At 55.2% G+C, this 17,230-nt stretch overlaps 1 protein-coding gene across 2 annotated transcripts; it reads right to left on the reverse strand.

Moving 5' to 3' along the window:
- Positions 1-539: 539 nt before the first annotated feature.
- RAB35 (RAB35, member RAS oncogene family) lies at positions 540-17,046 on the reverse strand. 2 transcript variants are annotated; one of them, XM_047087987.1, is made up of 6 exons: positions 16,850-17,027; positions 11,400-11,450; positions 8,587-8,710; positions 4,391-4,515; positions 4,177-4,301; positions 540-2,798 (listed from the first exon to the last, which is right to left on the reverse strand). In XM_047087987.1, exons 1-6 carry the CDS (start codon positions 16,899-16,901, stop codon positions 2,670-2,672), a joined length of 606 nt encoding a protein of 201 aa, XP_046943943.1. In that variant the 5' UTR covers positions 16,902-17,027; the 3' UTR covers positions 540-2,669. The 2 variants fall into 2 exon arrangements, with proteins under 2 accessions (XP_046943943.1, XP_046943944.1); XM_047087988.1 differs by lacking the exon at positions 4,177-4,301 and having other exon boundaries at positions 2,692-2,798; positions 16,850-17,046.
- Between the last annotated feature and the right edge of the window lie 184 nt (positions 17,047-17,230).

Here is a 17,230-nt window from a genome sequence, read left to right on the forward strand (position 1 = left end):
GTGGTGGTAGAGGCACTAGTGAGTCCTTCACGCACATGGGAGCTCACCTCCCATGTTGGCGTGACCGGTGGGTGGATCCGGCCAGGAAGGGGCATCCTGTCTGTGACAGCCCTGTGGGGACCGCCTCCACGCCAGCCCGGGGCCCGGGCGCCCTGCCAGCGCTACAGCTGCCCGGCTATGGGCGGGCCCCGCCAGCACTGCTCCCCAAGCCTTGAGTGGGCCCTGCAGCTCGCCAGAAACCAAGCCAGAAAGAAATCACTGCTGCATCCTTCCAGGCACGTGGGGAATGAACACGGCACTTCCCGGGGCATCGTCCCACATGCGCTTCCCACCTGTGCGTCACACCAGAGGAGCTGCTCAACCTGGACCAGCCTTTTGTGGAGAAAGCAAACTTGGCTTCTGAGAGCATCCCTGGGCTTCAAAAGGCACCTGTGCTGGACTCCGACCAGAACAAACAAGAGCTGGATCCAGAGGGCGGGAAGAAACCGGGCCCACCCAGAGCACAGCTGGAGGAGAGGAAATAGATCCTGGAAGAAAACTTGGCAGCTTGAACCTTTATTTTTAGTATTTTTTTAAAAAGCATAATTAGAAACTTTCAATACAGAAATAATCCTAGCAAACCATTTAAAAGTTTTGTTCGACAGGAATTTCACATCAGGTCCACCAGGACGTCGGTCTAGCCCTGTGAATCCCCCACCCCCACCCCCCCATTCATGCGTGCAACACTCAGTGGGACAGGCACACCGTCGTCACCAAAATCACCCCACCACCTGGGTCTGGACAGCCAGTTGCCAGAGCCACGGTGCCTTCTTGCCTGGGCTGGAAACATCCAGGACCCCTTGCCCTTATTGCTTGAATCTGCAAGCACTGCCACACTGACGTCACGTGAGTGCTGCCCACCCTCCCCCACAGGACTGTGGTCATTCAGGGTGGCCACGCTGCACAGCACGGCTCCCCCAGGCCCAGGGCTCCCCCACCTCTGCAGGCGGCTCCAGCGAGGGCCTGGCCAGGCAAGCACAGGCTTTTGGCAGTCGGGGGAAGTGGAGGGACAGGTCAGAAGAAACCCCCCGTTTTTATTGATTAAAAACCCATCGACAGTGTTAACATGGAAAATCTGCAGTGTGATGTGATTGTCCAGTCAGGGCTTTGCCTGGAAAATCGCCTAGGAAAGGAAATCCAACAAAACACATCATGGTGTTGAAATAAATTATTCCCAGGTTACGTGATCCTTTTAGGGGAAAGGTGAATGATGAAGTGTCCCACGAGGGACAGTAATCAAGTGCAGATGACCCTGGCTTTTTCCTCCAGGGGACCAGGATCAAAGCTGGCTGGCTCCCAGCCCCGGCTGCCATTCCTTCCCACCCGCTAAGAAATCTTCATGCTGCCTTTGTATTAAAACAGTTCTGTCACTGCTCCAAGGCTGCCTGCCGTCCACCTCCGAGGCGATGTCCCCACAGTCCAGCAGCCCCTGGCACCCACTCCTCAGATTCGAAGGTGCCTGGTGCCGCAACGGAGACCCAGGAAGTCGGTGGAAAGCCCTAGGCTGACAGACGGGGTGGGAGGTGCGGTCTCCTTTCCCACCAAGAACAGCCCGGGAGGCAAAGCTGCTCTGCCAGGAGCCAGCTTCAGCGCCAGGAAGCCATTCAGCTCTTCCAAAACCACCAGACCCGAAGCGCGGAGGCCACAATTTTTGCTGCTGTGCCAACCAAACCTCAGGAAGAGAAAGTGTGAGGAACTTAACCCATTTGATTTGCCTTCATTTTATCTGTAAAATAATGCTCCTCAGCACCTCTGCAAGCCCCATCCCTGCACAAACACACCCCTACCTTTCTGTTGGAACTGAAACAGGTTGGTAAAAATTAAAAGCCATGGCTCCCCTGGGTTTGTAATTCAGAGGCATCTAGAAGGCAGGACAAGAGACCTGGTGACCAAAAGGCAGGAGCAACTCTTTCTGCAAACCAAAAGGCTAGGCCTCTAATGGGAACCCCCAGGCCTACCTTGAGGCCGGGCTTTGCCCCAGCTGCCTGCCTGGATGGTTACGGGGGCGGGGTGGGGAGGGAAGGGAGCTGGCTTGGGAAGAGACTCGGCACAGGCCCCGGAAAGAGGGGAGACCCTACGTGCCGGAGGCAGAAGCCAGTGGCCTGTAGGCGAGAACAAGTAACATGGAAGGCCCACTCCACCAGCCCAGGTTGGCAAAAGATGTGGCTAGATCTCGATCTTGTCTCCTCGGGAGGTGGCTGGCAGTAGATGGTATGGGGAGGGGAGGGTCTATTGCAGCAGGCTGGCATTAAGGAGGCAAAAGCCAGAGCAGGACGAGGGTGATGCGGCTGGTTAAAGCAATATACATTATGTACAAACTCTGGTTAATCAGTCCGCTCAGCTGGCAGCGTCCTCTCCAGGCCCAGGTGCCTTGGCTGGTGGGGTGGGGGGTGGAGAGAGGGGCGGGGGGGGGGGGGTAGGGGCACCAGAAGGGAAGGGCAGGTCGTCCAACACCTTCTTGGCACTCAAGAGGGGGAGGGGAGGAAGTGCCAATGGCGCCTCCCAATACAAAAACGTGGAGAGAATTCTTTAAATAACGGCACGAAACTGAGACTGTCCCCGAGGAGCCCTGCGGGCCTCGGGCCGGGGAGCGGTCGCAGCGCAGTCTCTGCAGTGGGCTGGGTGGGCTATTAGCAGCAGCGTTTCTTTCGTTTACTGTTCTTCGTGAGCTTCACCACGTCGTTCTGTTGTTGCTGCTGCTGTTTCGCTAAGTTGTCTTTCTTTGCTCGGAGGACCAGTTCTGTGATGCAGTTGAACATCTGTGAGGATGAAAGAGACAGGGTGGGCCTCACAGCCGGCGAGGAGGCCCTGTCACTGTGCCGCCTCTGCTGGCCAGCACGGTCACCTCCTGGGCCCAGCTTCCTATTTCTACTCGTGAGGTTGTTGTATATGTACGTCCTCAAATGCTTCCTAGGGTTTGCTAAAGGTCAAAAAGGAACATCAAAGCCCCATGAGCTGTGTCTTGGGGAAGTCAATCTCGGGGATTTTCCAGTCTTTCTTTTAAACAAAGAGAAAGAATTTCTCCAGCTAGAATCTTCGGACAAGACACCTGTTCTGGTGACAGGCCAGATGAACCCAGAGCCTGCCCACTCCATGCCGTGTCACTGTACATCCCGCCTAGAACCTTCCCCGGACCACCCCAAGATGTCCTTGTGGTGCCAGGACCCAGTGGAACCCCACCTGCCCGCCCGCAGTCCTCTCCTCCACACTGCCAGGAAAGGTACCAAGCACTTGTCATAATCTGCTTGTTACTCCTCAAAACCTAGGGGTGGGGGAGAACGACTCTCACCCCACCCTGACCTACAGGAGGGACAGGTGGAACCTGGACAGGTTACATCACCGCCCAAGGTCATGCAGAAAGGACCCCATACTATGATCCCAAACCTGACTTTGACACGCCTAAGCTCCCTGCCATTGTGCGGTCAGTGTCTGGGAAGCAGTGGGGATCCTGGCATCCCTGGGTCTCCAGACACACACTGTGGGGCGGGACTCACCCGAAGCTACGAGCATGCCTGGCCTGCGCTTGTGGCTAAAGGTCCCACTTTTCTAACACAGACTCCCAACCACTCTCCAGCAGGCCTAGCAGAAGCGAAGCTGCCTCTGGCCGGAGGCTCAGCTGCTCTGCGGGGGATGTGCATCCCTGGGAGCCTCTGGGGGGGCTCGCAGCAGGTGCCAACCTGAACTCTGGAGGCCACAGGAAAGCAACTGGGTGTCTGCCGGGAGGCCAAGGCCCTAAGAAAAGCCTTGAGAACAGGAAGAGGTACCAGTGGTGGGGCCGGGGAGGGCAGCGAGGCAGACGACTGAGTGGGAACCATGCATGGCTGGGGTGTGGGACTGGTCTTGGCCTCTTACAAGTTGGGGGATATTCCTCAATTTGGAACCTCAGCTTCCTATATAAAATGTGGAAGTAACTTACGTCTGAGGCCTGTTGAGATATGAGCTAACACCACCTGTAAAGGGCCTAGCATAACGCATGCAGCAGGCACACAGTAGGGTACCAACAAACGGCAGTTACTATGATGTTTTCTGTCAGCCACCTGGGACTCTGGGCAGGCTAGAAGCAGAGAGAGGAGGGCTGTGGCGGGACAGAGTTGGGCCCCACTCCCTCCCCCGTTGCCGCCCCGGCCCAGGCCTTACCTCTTCCACATTGACGTTCTCCTTAGCGCTGGTCTCAAACAACTGGATCCCCATCTGCCCCGCGAATTTGTAGGCATCTTCTGTTTCCACCACCTTCCGCTCAGGGTCGTCGTTCTTATTCCCCACTTCAAGGCAAAGCAAAGTCAGCCCGGCCCTGCAGGGCTCCCTGCCGCCCTCCATGCCTCTGTCCCCACCCCAGGGGGTCCAGCCTCACCTAATATCCGGCACACGTCATCACAGTTTTGGTTGATTTCATGAAGCCACCGCTTGACGTTGACAAAGGACTCAGCACTGGTGACATCATAAACCACGATGACCCCGTGGGTCCCCCGATAATACCTGTAGGGTCAGGATCTGTGTCAGAGCTTCAGCCTAGACCAGAACAGTCTCTTCACTAAGACCTGCCCGCCCACACCTGGACAGTGGCCAGGGAAATGGTGACGGACAAATGCTTTCCTGTAAGACCCCCAGCATCTGCCTTCCATCTGACCTCAGCTGACATCCTGGAACCGTGCCCCAACCGGGACACTCCACAACACCGGTCCTCCCGCTTGTCCCCAAGGCACCAGTGAGTAGGGAGTGGCCCCGAGGTGGCCAATCAAGTTGTTTGAGTCTGCCACCAGCCTGAAACTTCTTTGAAGTTCTTGTTTTATGTTTAAAATGCAAGTAATCTTTGTGTTTGATGTCGTATCCTCACCATCCTTGTTTTAACATTCAAAGGTTTTCTCTCCTCAAACCTTAGTAAGGTGCCATTCCAAGAAGACACAATTTGTGAAGCCAACATCTCATTCACTCCTCTGGGGGCAGGTGGACCCCTCCCTTCCGCCACTTTGGGCTCATCCCTGCCGGTGGCAGAGAGAGCATGGAAACAAGGCATCTGGGCACAGCTGGGAAGAGGGTGTCCCCGACGTGCCACCATCCAAATGTGCAGACCCCACGGCCTGAGGTCAGCCAGGTCTGAAAGGCAGGCGGACATAAACATTCCCGTCCAGACAGAGCGACCCCATTCATTTACACGGGTCGGATGGACGGAGGACGTTGACCCCATGCGACTCCAGGCCTTATCCGGGCTGAGCACTTGGCCAGGCTGCGGGAGAACAGCTCCTCCCGCACCACAGCCTTAGGAGGGAGCTGGCCACAGTGCGGGTGCAGCCACGTTCTCGCTACCCGCTCGCCGGCACTCTGACCACCTCTTCACTTTCTAGGCCCTGTCACAGGACAGAGGCTACCCTGGCTCCATCTCTGAAAGGCCGCGGGACCCCGGGAAGGTTACTGCATGCACCTCAGTGTGCCTGTTTCCTCAACTATGAAATGGACATATCAGTACTCCCTCTTGAGATGGTGTGAGGAATAAAGAAGATAGTTTGTGTTTTCACAAGGGCTGGTCGACAGTCAATGGCCAGGGGATGGTGCCTCTTTACCATCATTACTATTCCTTCGGTGACAAGCTGGGACCCCTCAAACAGATGGAAGAAAACCACGGGAACAGCACGCAAGGCAGCAATGAAGGCAGCTTTCCTGAGCCGCGAGCAGAGGCAGGCCGTGCCGTGCTCTGGGGTCCAGCCCAGCTCGTGTCCCCTGCCCCGTCTCTCCACCCCTGCCCTGGGAGCCCAGCCAGGCGGACAGGCAAGCCGTGCAGGTGCCACGCCCTCAGACCAGCTCTCAGCAGCCACTGCTGGGAGCATCACCCGACTGGGCAGGAGTGCACACCGGGACCAGGGCGACAGATGACTGTCCCCTGCCAGCAGAGGTAGTGCGAGCAGGGGAACACGTTTCCGAGCGCTCCGTGCTGGACTACTGAAGATGCCAAAAAATGCTGAAAGGGGCTTTATCGGAGAGCGAGAACTAGTCTGAGGATGAGCTCTGACAAGGCGGGCACCAGTGTTTCTGGGCCTCCTGTCATCACTGCCACTGATTAAAAAAAAAAAAAAAAAAAAAAAAAGCACCCCCGCCCCCGCCACCTCCATTCAGCTCTGTGGCCGGCACAGCACCCAGCACTCTGCATCCACCGCTCTATTCATCTTCGCAGCAACCTGGTAGGACAAACAGGAGGGTCGCCATTTTACCAATGAAGACGTGTGGCTGAGTGGAGTGACCTACTGAAGTCACAGTGTCTGGGTCTGACTCTCAGTCCAAGGCCACAGGTACCAGAGGGGCTTCCCTTCCTGGTCACCTCACCGTCCCTCCCCAACCTGCGCCCCAGTCGCGCCTCACAGGTTGGCAGACCCTCGCTGCCAAGACAGAAGAAACGATGACAAAAGGGCTCCTCGCCAGGCGGACAGGATGCAGTTTTAGTTTCTCTTTTCACGCCCTGACTCTGAAAAGGTCACGGCCCCAGTTCCTGAGAACAACTCCTGAACTCTTCCAAGACTCCTCCCTTCTTCACCTGCCACCCTCACCCTCATCAGGTCTTTCTGTGGCCCCTCGGCATGGCCTGCGGCACAGAGGAGGGGACCACACGATGGAGCTTCCCCAGCTTCCCCAGACAGGCAAGGCGGCCAGCAGGGGCTGAGCTGGTGCCCACCGGCCACCACCATGCAGCGCCGCCCCCTTCTCGAGCACCCCGAAACACACACACACACACTGCCCCCGGGCAGCTGGGCAGCTCCAGCGTCCCCAACAGCTCACCCTCTTCCCACCGCGCCCTGGAGGGAGCTGACCTCACGGAGGTCGAGGGCTCCTCTGCACCCCAGCCCTCTGCCCTGCCCAAAGTCCTTCTCATGGCTACGGGCCCAGGATTATCAGCCACCCCGAGTTTCCTGAGTGGAGACACCAGATCATCTGCCTCAGCCCCAGTCCCTTGGGGTGGGAGCCGGCAGAGAACAGGGCCGCGGACTGAACGAGAAGGCGAGAGCTTTGGCATCAAATGGACCTCAATTTAACTCCTGACTAACCAACCAAACTAAATTACTTTACCCTCTCTGGGCCTCAGCTTTCTTGTCCATAAAATGGACATAATCACAGGACCCTTTATTCGAGATTAAGTGAAATGAACTAGGTAAAATCCCAGCTCAGAGTAAAGACATGTGGGGTCAGTGCGCAGGCCTCCTGACCCACAAGAGAAGTCTCGTGCAGGTCTGGACGGACGCTTGGGCTGCCCGTGACGTCCATTCTACCCCAAGGAGCCTTGACCCTGGCTGCCCTCCTTAAGGTCTTGCTGGCAGTTGCTACAACACATGGGGACTCAGGCAGCTCACTAGCAAGTAGTCAGAGAGCTGTACTGGGCAGCCCCAGAACTGGGGACCCGTGGGGTCTGGGGAGTCACAGGCCATGGCACAAAGGTGCTCAACCACGGCTGACCCAGGGACAGAAGCCCCTCCTGCTCAGGGTCTGCTCGGGCTCCAGCACCTCGAACCAGGGCCACCCACCCACTGGCATAGCCCCCTCTCCCTGCCTAGCCAGCACCCCTGAGAGTCCCCCAACACTCCCTCCCCACTGGAACCTCTGGGGGGAGACAAAGGAGAGGCCTACCAAAGAAGCGATACCACACGCCGGACACGCGCTCCTACTCTGCACAAACCACAGCATGGAGCTCAGGCTCTGTGTTTGCTGAGGGCAGGACCCTCTCAGAAGTTCCCTCATCCGTAAAATGGGGAAGATAATGGCACCGACTACAGAAAGCTCAACGGGATCATCCATGTGAAGCCCAAGCACAGAGGACGTGGCACACAGGATGCAGCATTAAAGCAAATTCTAAGGCAAGACCCTCTGGAAAACTGAAGCACAGAGAGTTTAGGCAACTTGCCCAAGGTCACACAGTAGAACAGAAATATAAATTCTGAACTGTCTTCAAAGCTCTGCTCCTTCCTGGAACCTTTTCTACTAACGGCCCGAGAACCAAGACCCCCTTTATAGGACCCCTGCTGTCTGGCGCTCCAGCTGGGTTCCCCTCGTGTTCACAGCTAAGGACTACAGCAGCAGCAAAGACAGGCAATCCACTGGGGGAGCCAGGTTCCCAGTAATGGCTTTGGGGAGGCAGAGGAGAGGCCTCACAACGGCCTCCTCTGTACCAGTGCCCTTCCAGACTTCTCAATGGAGAGAAGCCTCCTCTAAGAAGTCAAACAGGTGACAGCTAACAAGAGTAACTCATTAAGCATCTGACCACCTAGGAAGCCAGCATCGCTGTTATCCCATTTTCCATACAAAGGAACTGAAAGCCAGAGGGTAAGCTGACCAGCTGGTCTCTCCCGCCAGCCCCAGAGCCAGGGCCCAAAGCCACAGGCAGCAGCCGTACCTCATTCCCCACCACCCCCCCCCCAACCAAACGCCAGCAACTGCAGCCAGTCCGGAACCCCCTCTGGACAGCTCAAGGGCCCATCTCAGGGACATCTCTATGACTTGGGACACCTGACACCGCATCTGAGTGTAGGTGGCGAAGAGTCGGAAGGGGACTGGGCCGGCCTGACTCACGTGGAGGTGATGGTGCGGAAGCGTTCCTGCCCGGCCGTGTCCCAGATCTGCAGCTTCACTTTCTCCCCATTGATCTCCACAGTCCGAATCTTGAAATCCACTCCGATTGTGGTGATGTAGCTGCCTGCACACACACGCACATTAGCAAGGCCCACAGGGTGCCCGTCAGACGTGTCTTCACCTGCACGGGTGACTCTGGCCTCCACAATCCCTCCCTACTCACCCTTTGTGCCCAGCACTTTTGCGGCCCCAGGGACACAGCCCTGAACAAGAAGAAATTCAAGGTCTGGGGGTGCCTGGGTGGCTCAGTCAATTAAGCATCCGACTAGATTTCAGCTCAGGTCATGATCTCACGGTTGGTGAGATCAAGCCCTGTGTCGGGCTCTGGGCAGACAGCACAGAGTCAGCTTGGGATTCTCTCTCTGCCCCTTCCCTGCTTGCCCTCTCTCTCAAAATAAATTAATAAACTTAAAAAAAAAACAAACAAAAAAACACCAAGGTCCACATCCAGATGGAGCCCTCAGTGGAGGTGAGGGCAAGAGACAGGATACAATAAAACAAAGTGATAAGGAAGGCAATTTCAACAGTGATGAGCACCACAAAGGAAGTAAAACCGGGAGGAGACGGGAGGAGACGGGCTCCTTTCGTTAGAGGGGCTGGCGCGGACATGTTAGCAGTGGCCTGAGAGTGGAGGGGCACCCAGGACACACTCCGGGTTTTTTTTCTGTGCCGCTCCAAATGTTGTAAATGACCCACAACATTGACTTCCTAACACACAAGTCATGACCTGTGTTTTGGAAAACACTGCTCTAGGCAAAGGAGATAATCACAAAAATAGCAACAGCAAGGGGGGAGAGGGTGTCACATGAGGTCAAGCACGTGGTGGGAAGCAGGTAGGGGGACGCGAGGCCAGATCTCAGGGCTTTTGTGCCATTTTCGCAAGCTTGGACTTTCTCTTGTGTGTGGCAGGGGAGGCACTGAAGGGTTTGAATCAGAGCATGAACCACATTGTAAATAGTTCTCTTTGGGCATCTGTGTGAAAGACTGAGTTGAAGAAAAAATCTAGCCAACGTCACATTCCCATCCAGGATGATGAAGAGCACACATTCACACTCTGCTTGGGGCTTCCTGTGTAACGCAGTGCTGCAGACAAGACGCACACACACACACACCTGACAATATGGGGTGTGACAAGTGTATAGGAAGGGTCAAAGTGCAGGGTGGGGTAGAAATCAAGGAAGGCTTTGGAGAGGTAGTCACACTTAGGCCTGGCTTGAAACAACAGGTACAATTTCCAAGGTTGAGAGAAGCTGCGGGGGGAGTTAAGGGGGAGGAGGGGGGGCGGGGAAGGGGGCGGGCAGTGCTCCCAGCACCTAGTGGGCAGAGAGCCCAGGGATGCTGCTTGACATCCTTATGCACAGGACAGCACCTCCCACAAGGAACCACAGGGCCCCAAGATGAATGGTGCCCATGTGGGGAAACGCTGGTAGAAACTGCCCACATGAGAAGGCTGCTGAGGCTTTCAAACATGGGAAAGACCCTGCCAGAGCCACGATGGACTGAGCCATCGGGTATGGGGTGGGCAGAAGCTGCTGTAACACTTTAGACAAAACAACAACGGTCTCAGCTAGGACACTGGTGGTGGAAATAGGAGAGAGACTGCATAGGAGACGGGAGCTGAAAGGGCCTGGGGGGTGGAGCGCGAGGCACACAGAAGCAAGAGAGGTGCTCCCAGACATGAGCAAGGGCCCAGCAGTTACCGCTCTGGAACAGAAAATACAGCGACAACCAACCACTGCTACTTCTTGAGTGTTACTTAGTCCAGGCACCAGGACTCGTGACGTCTCGCAATAACCCTCTGTGGGAGGAACGATGAGCAGTCCCATTTTACAGATGAGCAGAGACTCGGTCACACAGGAAGACGGCCCTAGCCATCATCACAGCACCAGTGGTGCTGAAGGGCTGCTGTCTGGAGAAACCCACCTCTCCACCAGGAGGGAAGTGTCAGCCATGTAATCACTTCCTAATTGTAGCTCGCCACCCAGCCACAGCGTATGGATTCTCAACAACAGAGTCACATTCAGTCCTTGATCAGAGAGACCAAGCTGAAGCCTCTGCAATGAACCTGACGTATTCAACAAACAAAAACATGTCCAACCTCACCAGTGATCAGGAAAATACAAATTTAAATGATAACACTTTTTGCCTCTTGGCAAAAAGTCAGAATTGACAAGGGGCACTTTTGACCCCTTCAGGGGTACCGTCACTTAGCACTCCTTTGAAAGACAAGTTGGCAGTTTTCAATGCATACACCCCCCGACCTAGTCACTCCACTTCTATCCAAGGATAAACACACAGTGCATCCCAGCCAATGCATCACTTAAAATAGAAGCAGCCAGAAGGCACGCACATATCGAGAGCGCTGCTGATGAATGATGAACCAGAGGTCTGCTAGAGATGGGGAAGGATGGTCCTGGATATGCTGAAGGGAAGGCCGGTTGCTGACCCACCACATGTGGAGTTAAAAAAAAGAAAAAAGTCCGAAAGACACACCATGCTGGACAGAGGCTACCAGGGTACCAGAGCAGGGGCACGGGAAGGGATAGCTTTCATTCTTCACCTCACTATTTGAAATTTTACACAGGCACGTGCTAACTCATAGTATTTAACTTTTTTTACTTTCTTAAATGTTGGGGCACAGAAAGTCTCTGGGTAGAAAAGGGATAGGCCTACAAAAGGCTTTTTGGACAAAACAGACTGGAAAAGGAATCTCAAACCCAATATACCCAGCAGCACCCCAGGGGCACACTCACCTGAGAAAGTGTTGTCTGCAAAACGCAACAGTAAACTGCTCTTGCCCACACCTGCAAGAGAGAACGCAGGAGATGAGAGGGGGCACGGGTCCCTCCCTCTAACCCAGTCAGTCCTTCAGGGAGATGGCACCCAAGTGCTAGGGGCGCCTGCTTGGGTGGCTCTGTCAGTTAAGTGTCCAACTCCATGATCTCGGCTCAGGTCATGATCTCAGTTCGTGGGATCAAGCCCCAGGTCGGGCTCTGCACTGACAGCGTGGAGCCTCCATGGGATTCTCTCCCTCCCTCTCTGCCCTTCCTACACTTGAGCGTGTGCAGGTTCTCTCAAATAAATAAACTTAAAAAAAAAAAAAAAAAAAAAGGAGCAGTTCAACAGACCCATCTCCCACCACAATCCTGCTTTTATCTCCCAAACCGGCCACACACCAAGAACATCTCTCCCACCCAATCTCTGACCTTTTCCTCTGTGCTGGTGTGAGATAAGCTGTCCCAAATCCCCTGGGGAGAGATGAGAAAGGGGCTCATGCCCAGGCCCTGTGCTGATGAAACCCAGAGGAAGACACCAGAGAACAAAAATAAAGCAGGGGGAAGGTTAGCCAAATGACACTAGCCCCAAAGTATGTCTAAAACACGGTCCCTAGAAAAGCGTACAGTGTGTGGGGCTTCAGTCTGTGGACAGCATGAGCCAAGGAATTGTGGGGCTAGAAGGGACCTTTGAGACCATCAGGGCCATTTTGCAGGTGAGAAAACGGAGGCCTAGACAACACAAACCAACTGCCAGCCATCTTCCCCCTGAGGTCACTGCCAGCTGCATGGATGGGGCAGGAGTATCTGCCTTACAGCTGTCAGCCCAACAGCCCACGTGTGCTCAGACCATTTCACTTATCGCGGCATCCCCCGGCATCCTTGTTCCGAGAACAAGCAGAATGCCATAAGCATGGCTTCCCTTTCCTTCAGCACACAGCAGCTTTAGCCTGGGCATCTGCTTTGTCTCCCCGTGTCCCATCCCCTACCCCTGCCACCCCTAAGGCCAACTGGGTGAACCGACCACAGAAGGAAAGAATCCATACACACAGAGTTCCATGTCCAGTGGGCACTTTGATGCTCCTGTAATTCCCACTGTGTCTCTTCAGGTAAGGTACCTGAGGCTCTGGGCAGCTAAGCAGCTGGGCTTCAGGGCCTCTCCAGGGAAGCGGGGGGCTGAGCTGTGAATCCAGGAGGATCGCCTCCAGGGCTCTACAGCTCCTTCCAATACATACTGCAAGGGGAGTCTTCCTGAGTCTCTTTCAGGAAGTGGAAATAAAAAGATCCCAAAGGGGTTCGTGCATCTCACTCTTAGATTTGTAGCAGCAGCACTCCCAATGACAGACATGAGGAGATCTTAAACTAGGGTCTCAGGAGCCCCCAAACTAAGTGCAAATTTGTGGGGAGGAGCCCACAGCATTCATCAGAGACTGCCTCCGCCCCCATCCCCTGCTGTTTCTCTAAAGCTAACCAACCCCAGACATCCTCTCTGGTATCTCTTCTGGGGACTTCTTCAATGAAGAAGTGAGTTGTCCAGGGATACCCAGAAGAAGTTGTTTCATGGAGCAAACCTGGGCCTTGCCTTCCCAAAGACAGGCGGGGCTGCGGCTCTGAGCAGGCGGGTGCTACACCCACCGTACCTGCTGCCCTGTGCCTGCAGCGCTCTCGCTCAGAGCCACTTCCTCATTGCTGCCTCTGTGAGGCTTCCTGTCGAACCCAAGGAGAGCCCGAGTCCTGGGCTGGGTCCCTCACGGCGCTCTGCCCAGCGCCAACACCCCATCAGCCCTGCAGGCTCCCTGGCTTCCTCCCGGAGCCCTCTGGTCCGCTTACTCAGCTAAAATCTGTGTCTGGGCCACTAGCCGTGAGTTCCTCTAGGAAGGAGATCTTGCCTCCCTCACCCTGGACATTTACAGAGCTGGAAGCTGGGCCCAGCACTTAGTAGACACCAACAAAGCACTGTTTAATGAATTTAGGACTAAACAAATGGCAATCGCACTGACAGCTATGCCATCTAATGCTGTGACTGCAGCATTCACAGATGCCGAAGCAATGTTTTTCAAACTTTTGGCGGGGGGCGGGGGGGGGGAGGGGCAGCAGAATCCTTTTTCAAACTTGAATTTTATGTGACTCCCGGATACCTACAACAAGGAAGGAGGAGGTTCTCTCTGTAAGAAGCAATGGAGCAGCAACATACCCTCCAGCTTGGCCTCTGTGAGTCCCCTTCACTCACCCCTATGCTCTGCAGAGCTGCTGAAAACCACCAGGCTGCAGAAAGACCACTACAGTCACCACAGTAACTGCTGCTTTGGGCCTGACACCAACCTCCGGCATTGCTCTTCCCTTTGAGAGGAAGAGAAATCCACCCTGAGAAATGACATCTCCTAAATACCCCCAGAAGAAGCCTCATTGGGAAAACACACTACTTCCATTCATCCCACAGCACTGGCTTGAGAGAGGTAGTGACCAGTCTACCTTCACAGCTGAAGTCAAGGGCTTCCCAAGGGCCATACCCAGCATGAAACCCAACCAGCCCAGCCCCATCACCTTCTACACTGCAAAGAGCACAGGCCCCCGCACTCAATGCCTCCTGGAAGCCAGGAGACAGATTTATTTGACAAACACCATAGAGGCCCCTCTCAGTCATCACTGCTCTCCCCTGCTCTCTGCCTCTTGGCCTCTGCAGATGCTCTGGTCCTCAAAAAGCCCCCATAAAAGTCCCGCCTTCAGCCCCACTCTGTCTCAGCTTTAGTTCTGGACTGTTGGAAACCCTTACACCTTTGAGTAACGCATTCACAACTTTAATCCTGGCTCAGCCACCGACTCACTGTACAACCTCAGACAAGTCACTTCCTCTCTCTGAGCCTCAGCTCAGAGCGCCTCTATAAAGTAAAAGGCTTTAACCAGTTCTCTGACAGCCACTCCAGTGTCCAGAGTCTAAGAATAAGGATGGCTGCCCCCAACGATCATGTGAAATGCTGTTACATATCAGACGTGATGTCAGAAGAGCCTAAGAGAAAGCGTAGACCCTTAGCCATAAAGAGCTGCAAACTATGAGGAAATGTATTCCAGAAGTGTGTACGATGTAGCAGAGTGGGAAGAATTCTAGATTTATAAGGAAAGAAACGAACATTCATCGAGGGCCCTCGTTTGCCAGGCCTGACACCAGCTGCTCACGTACAGCACCAACGTGCATCGACCCCAGCTTTGCCTGTGACGGGCAGTGTGACTTCGGGCAAGTCAGCTCCTCTGAGCCTTAGTTTCCTTATGTGACAGATCACACAGGCAGCGGGTGAGAACCAGATGAGCGTCTGTGACATCATTTGATAAACCTTCAGGAAGCCTCCACATAAGGAGCCAGTCCAGGGCAGTGCCCGACGTCCAGTTCCTCGCTCAGGTGCCAAGCTCAGTCCGAACTTCCATGGCTACCATCTCCCAGGCTCATAAGCGTCCGGCTTTGACTCCTGTACACGACGTAGTTCTACAAGCTCAGACTGAACTAGGAGCCAGCATGTAACTTAGGGAGTCTTCTCCCACAACTGACTTCGGAGTGAAAAATCAATACCCCAGCCAAAACGGACTGTGAGAAAGGGGGCCAGAACCATCCCCCGGGTTTTACAGAGAAAAGCCAACAAGCCGCATCTTCTTGCTGAGTTTATGCTTTTCATTTTTGGATATCAACACACAAGCCCTAGATGTCTTGCAGAGGGATAGGGACCCCTGACCACGGTAGGCTTACTTTAATTCCAAAAGGGAGAGAAAATCACCCTAGTATCAGTCCCTGGGAACCAAGGCCGGGGCTGAAATCAAATCCTGCTAAGGCTTAAGCCTTGGGACCCTGAGGAATGCCAGAGGCTATCTCCAAGAGTGAGTCTACGCAGCTTGTCTGGTTTTCTTTTATTCAAACCACAATGAATCCATCCTCCACCCATCTAACTCCTTCCTTGACCATAGCTACTCTGTGTCTCCCTTCTTGGCTCCTAACTTTTCCCCCTTACCTCTCCCTTCCACCAGTCACCACAGAAACCTCAACCGTCTTTCACCAGATCCAAACCACCAACCACATCCCAATCTAGCTTCACAGTGAGACCAAAACTCACTCACTTCCATGGCCCAGTGTCACCCAACACTCCTCCCAGGGTCTTACAATTCCTTTGATTGGTCCCCTCTTTCCTGAAAAATCCATGGGCTCCACCATCAACCTGGCGTCTGCCTATAACTCCCCTGCCCACACTCAACTCAGGTCTGGTCTATAAACTTGGCCTGTTTCCAAGCCTCCTTCCCCATCATAAAATCCCAGCACCTCAGCTATGCTCCCATAAACCTCCCAAGGCCTGCCTCCCTGACCTCTTGGTCACCCCATAAACCTGCTTACCTGCCACACTCCAAACACCTCTAAAACCCTCCACCCTTTCCCAGAAACCAACCTATCTTTTACAAGGATACTTAACATTCATTCATTCATTCATTCATTCAACAAATGTGTATCAGGCACCTACTGGGTGCAAAGCACTGCACCAGGCCCTGGAGAAGGGGCAGTGCACCGAGCTAGGAGCTCTCCAAGAGTGTATATATGGTCAAAGCCCTTTTGTAATATTGGCTGACCCACCTCCAATATCCATCTAGTAGACAAGTATGTAAAAGCAAACACGCACTGAGCACTCACTACCTACCAGGCACTGTTCCCAACACTATGTGTGCATTATCTCACTGAATACTCCAGTCAGCCCTGTGAGGCAGATCCTACTATTACTCCATTTTACAGATAGGGAAACAGAACCATACAGACAAAATAACTCAACAGGAATGTGCCAGGCCCAGTGCGAGGTAATCCCAAAAGGTAAGTCCTGGGGATATCCCCATTTTTCTGAGAAAGAAACTGAGGCTTACAAAGAGCACTAACAATCACATCAATAGCTACCATCTACCTAGAGCTGACTTTACACCGGGTTGGGCGCTAAGCTCTTTGCCAGCTTTATCTCATCAAATACTCATACCACCCCAACGAGGCAAGTCCCCACTTCACGGATGAGGGAACTGAGGCTCTGAAAGGCGAAACAACTTGCCCAAGGTCACAGGGTGAGGAAGCTGGGAGTCCCAGAACTCGAACCCGGGTCTCTCCAAGTCCAGACATCGCGCGACTTGACCAAGGTCACACGTGAGACAGGGGCAGGCGCGGCAAGGGGATCCGGCGCCCCAGCCCCGACCCCAGCGCGCCCCGCGCGCCCGGCCCCTCCGGTCCGCAGCCCGGTGCCCCAACCTCACCTCCAGGCCGCCCGCAGCCCCTCGGCGCGCCCCTGGGGCCAGCGGCCGCCGGGCAGCCCCGCCCCGCGCGGGCCGGCACCTCCCCGCCCGCCTGCCCGCCCGCCCCGAGGCCCCCGTGGGCCGCGCCCGGCAGGGCCCACGCCACCTCCGGCCGCCGCGGCCCTCACCGCTGTCGCCGATGATGAGCAGCTTGAAGAGGTGGTCGTAGTCCCGGGCCATGGCGGGCGGGGGAGGAGCGCGCGGGCGGGCGGGGTCGGTGCTGGCCTCGCGATCCGCAGCTCCCTCCGGGCTGCTTCAGCAGCGGCGGATCCACTTCCCGAACAAACAGCCGGAACTGACAGAAACACCTCCCTCCGCTCCCCCTCCTCCTCCTCCTCCTCCTCTTCAGCAGCCGCCGCCGCTGCCGCCGCCTCCCTTCTTCCCGCCCCGCCCCGCCAGTGCGCAGGCGCAGCTCCTGGCACCGCCTTTGCGCAGCCGCAGCCGCGGCCAGCCGCGCCCTCTCCGCGCTCCCGCACCGCGCAGGCGCCTTAGCGAGGTCCCGCGGGCGC

Source organism: Lynx rufus, unplaced genomic scaffold (assembly GCF_022079265.1).
Source record: "Lynx rufus isolate CCGP_SWC_20201006 ecotype Redwood Valley unplaced genomic scaffold, mLynRuf1.p SCAF_24, whole genome shotgun sequence".
Classification (NCBI taxonomy): Eukaryota; Metazoa; Chordata; class Mammalia; order Carnivora; family Felidae; genus Lynx; species Lynx rufus.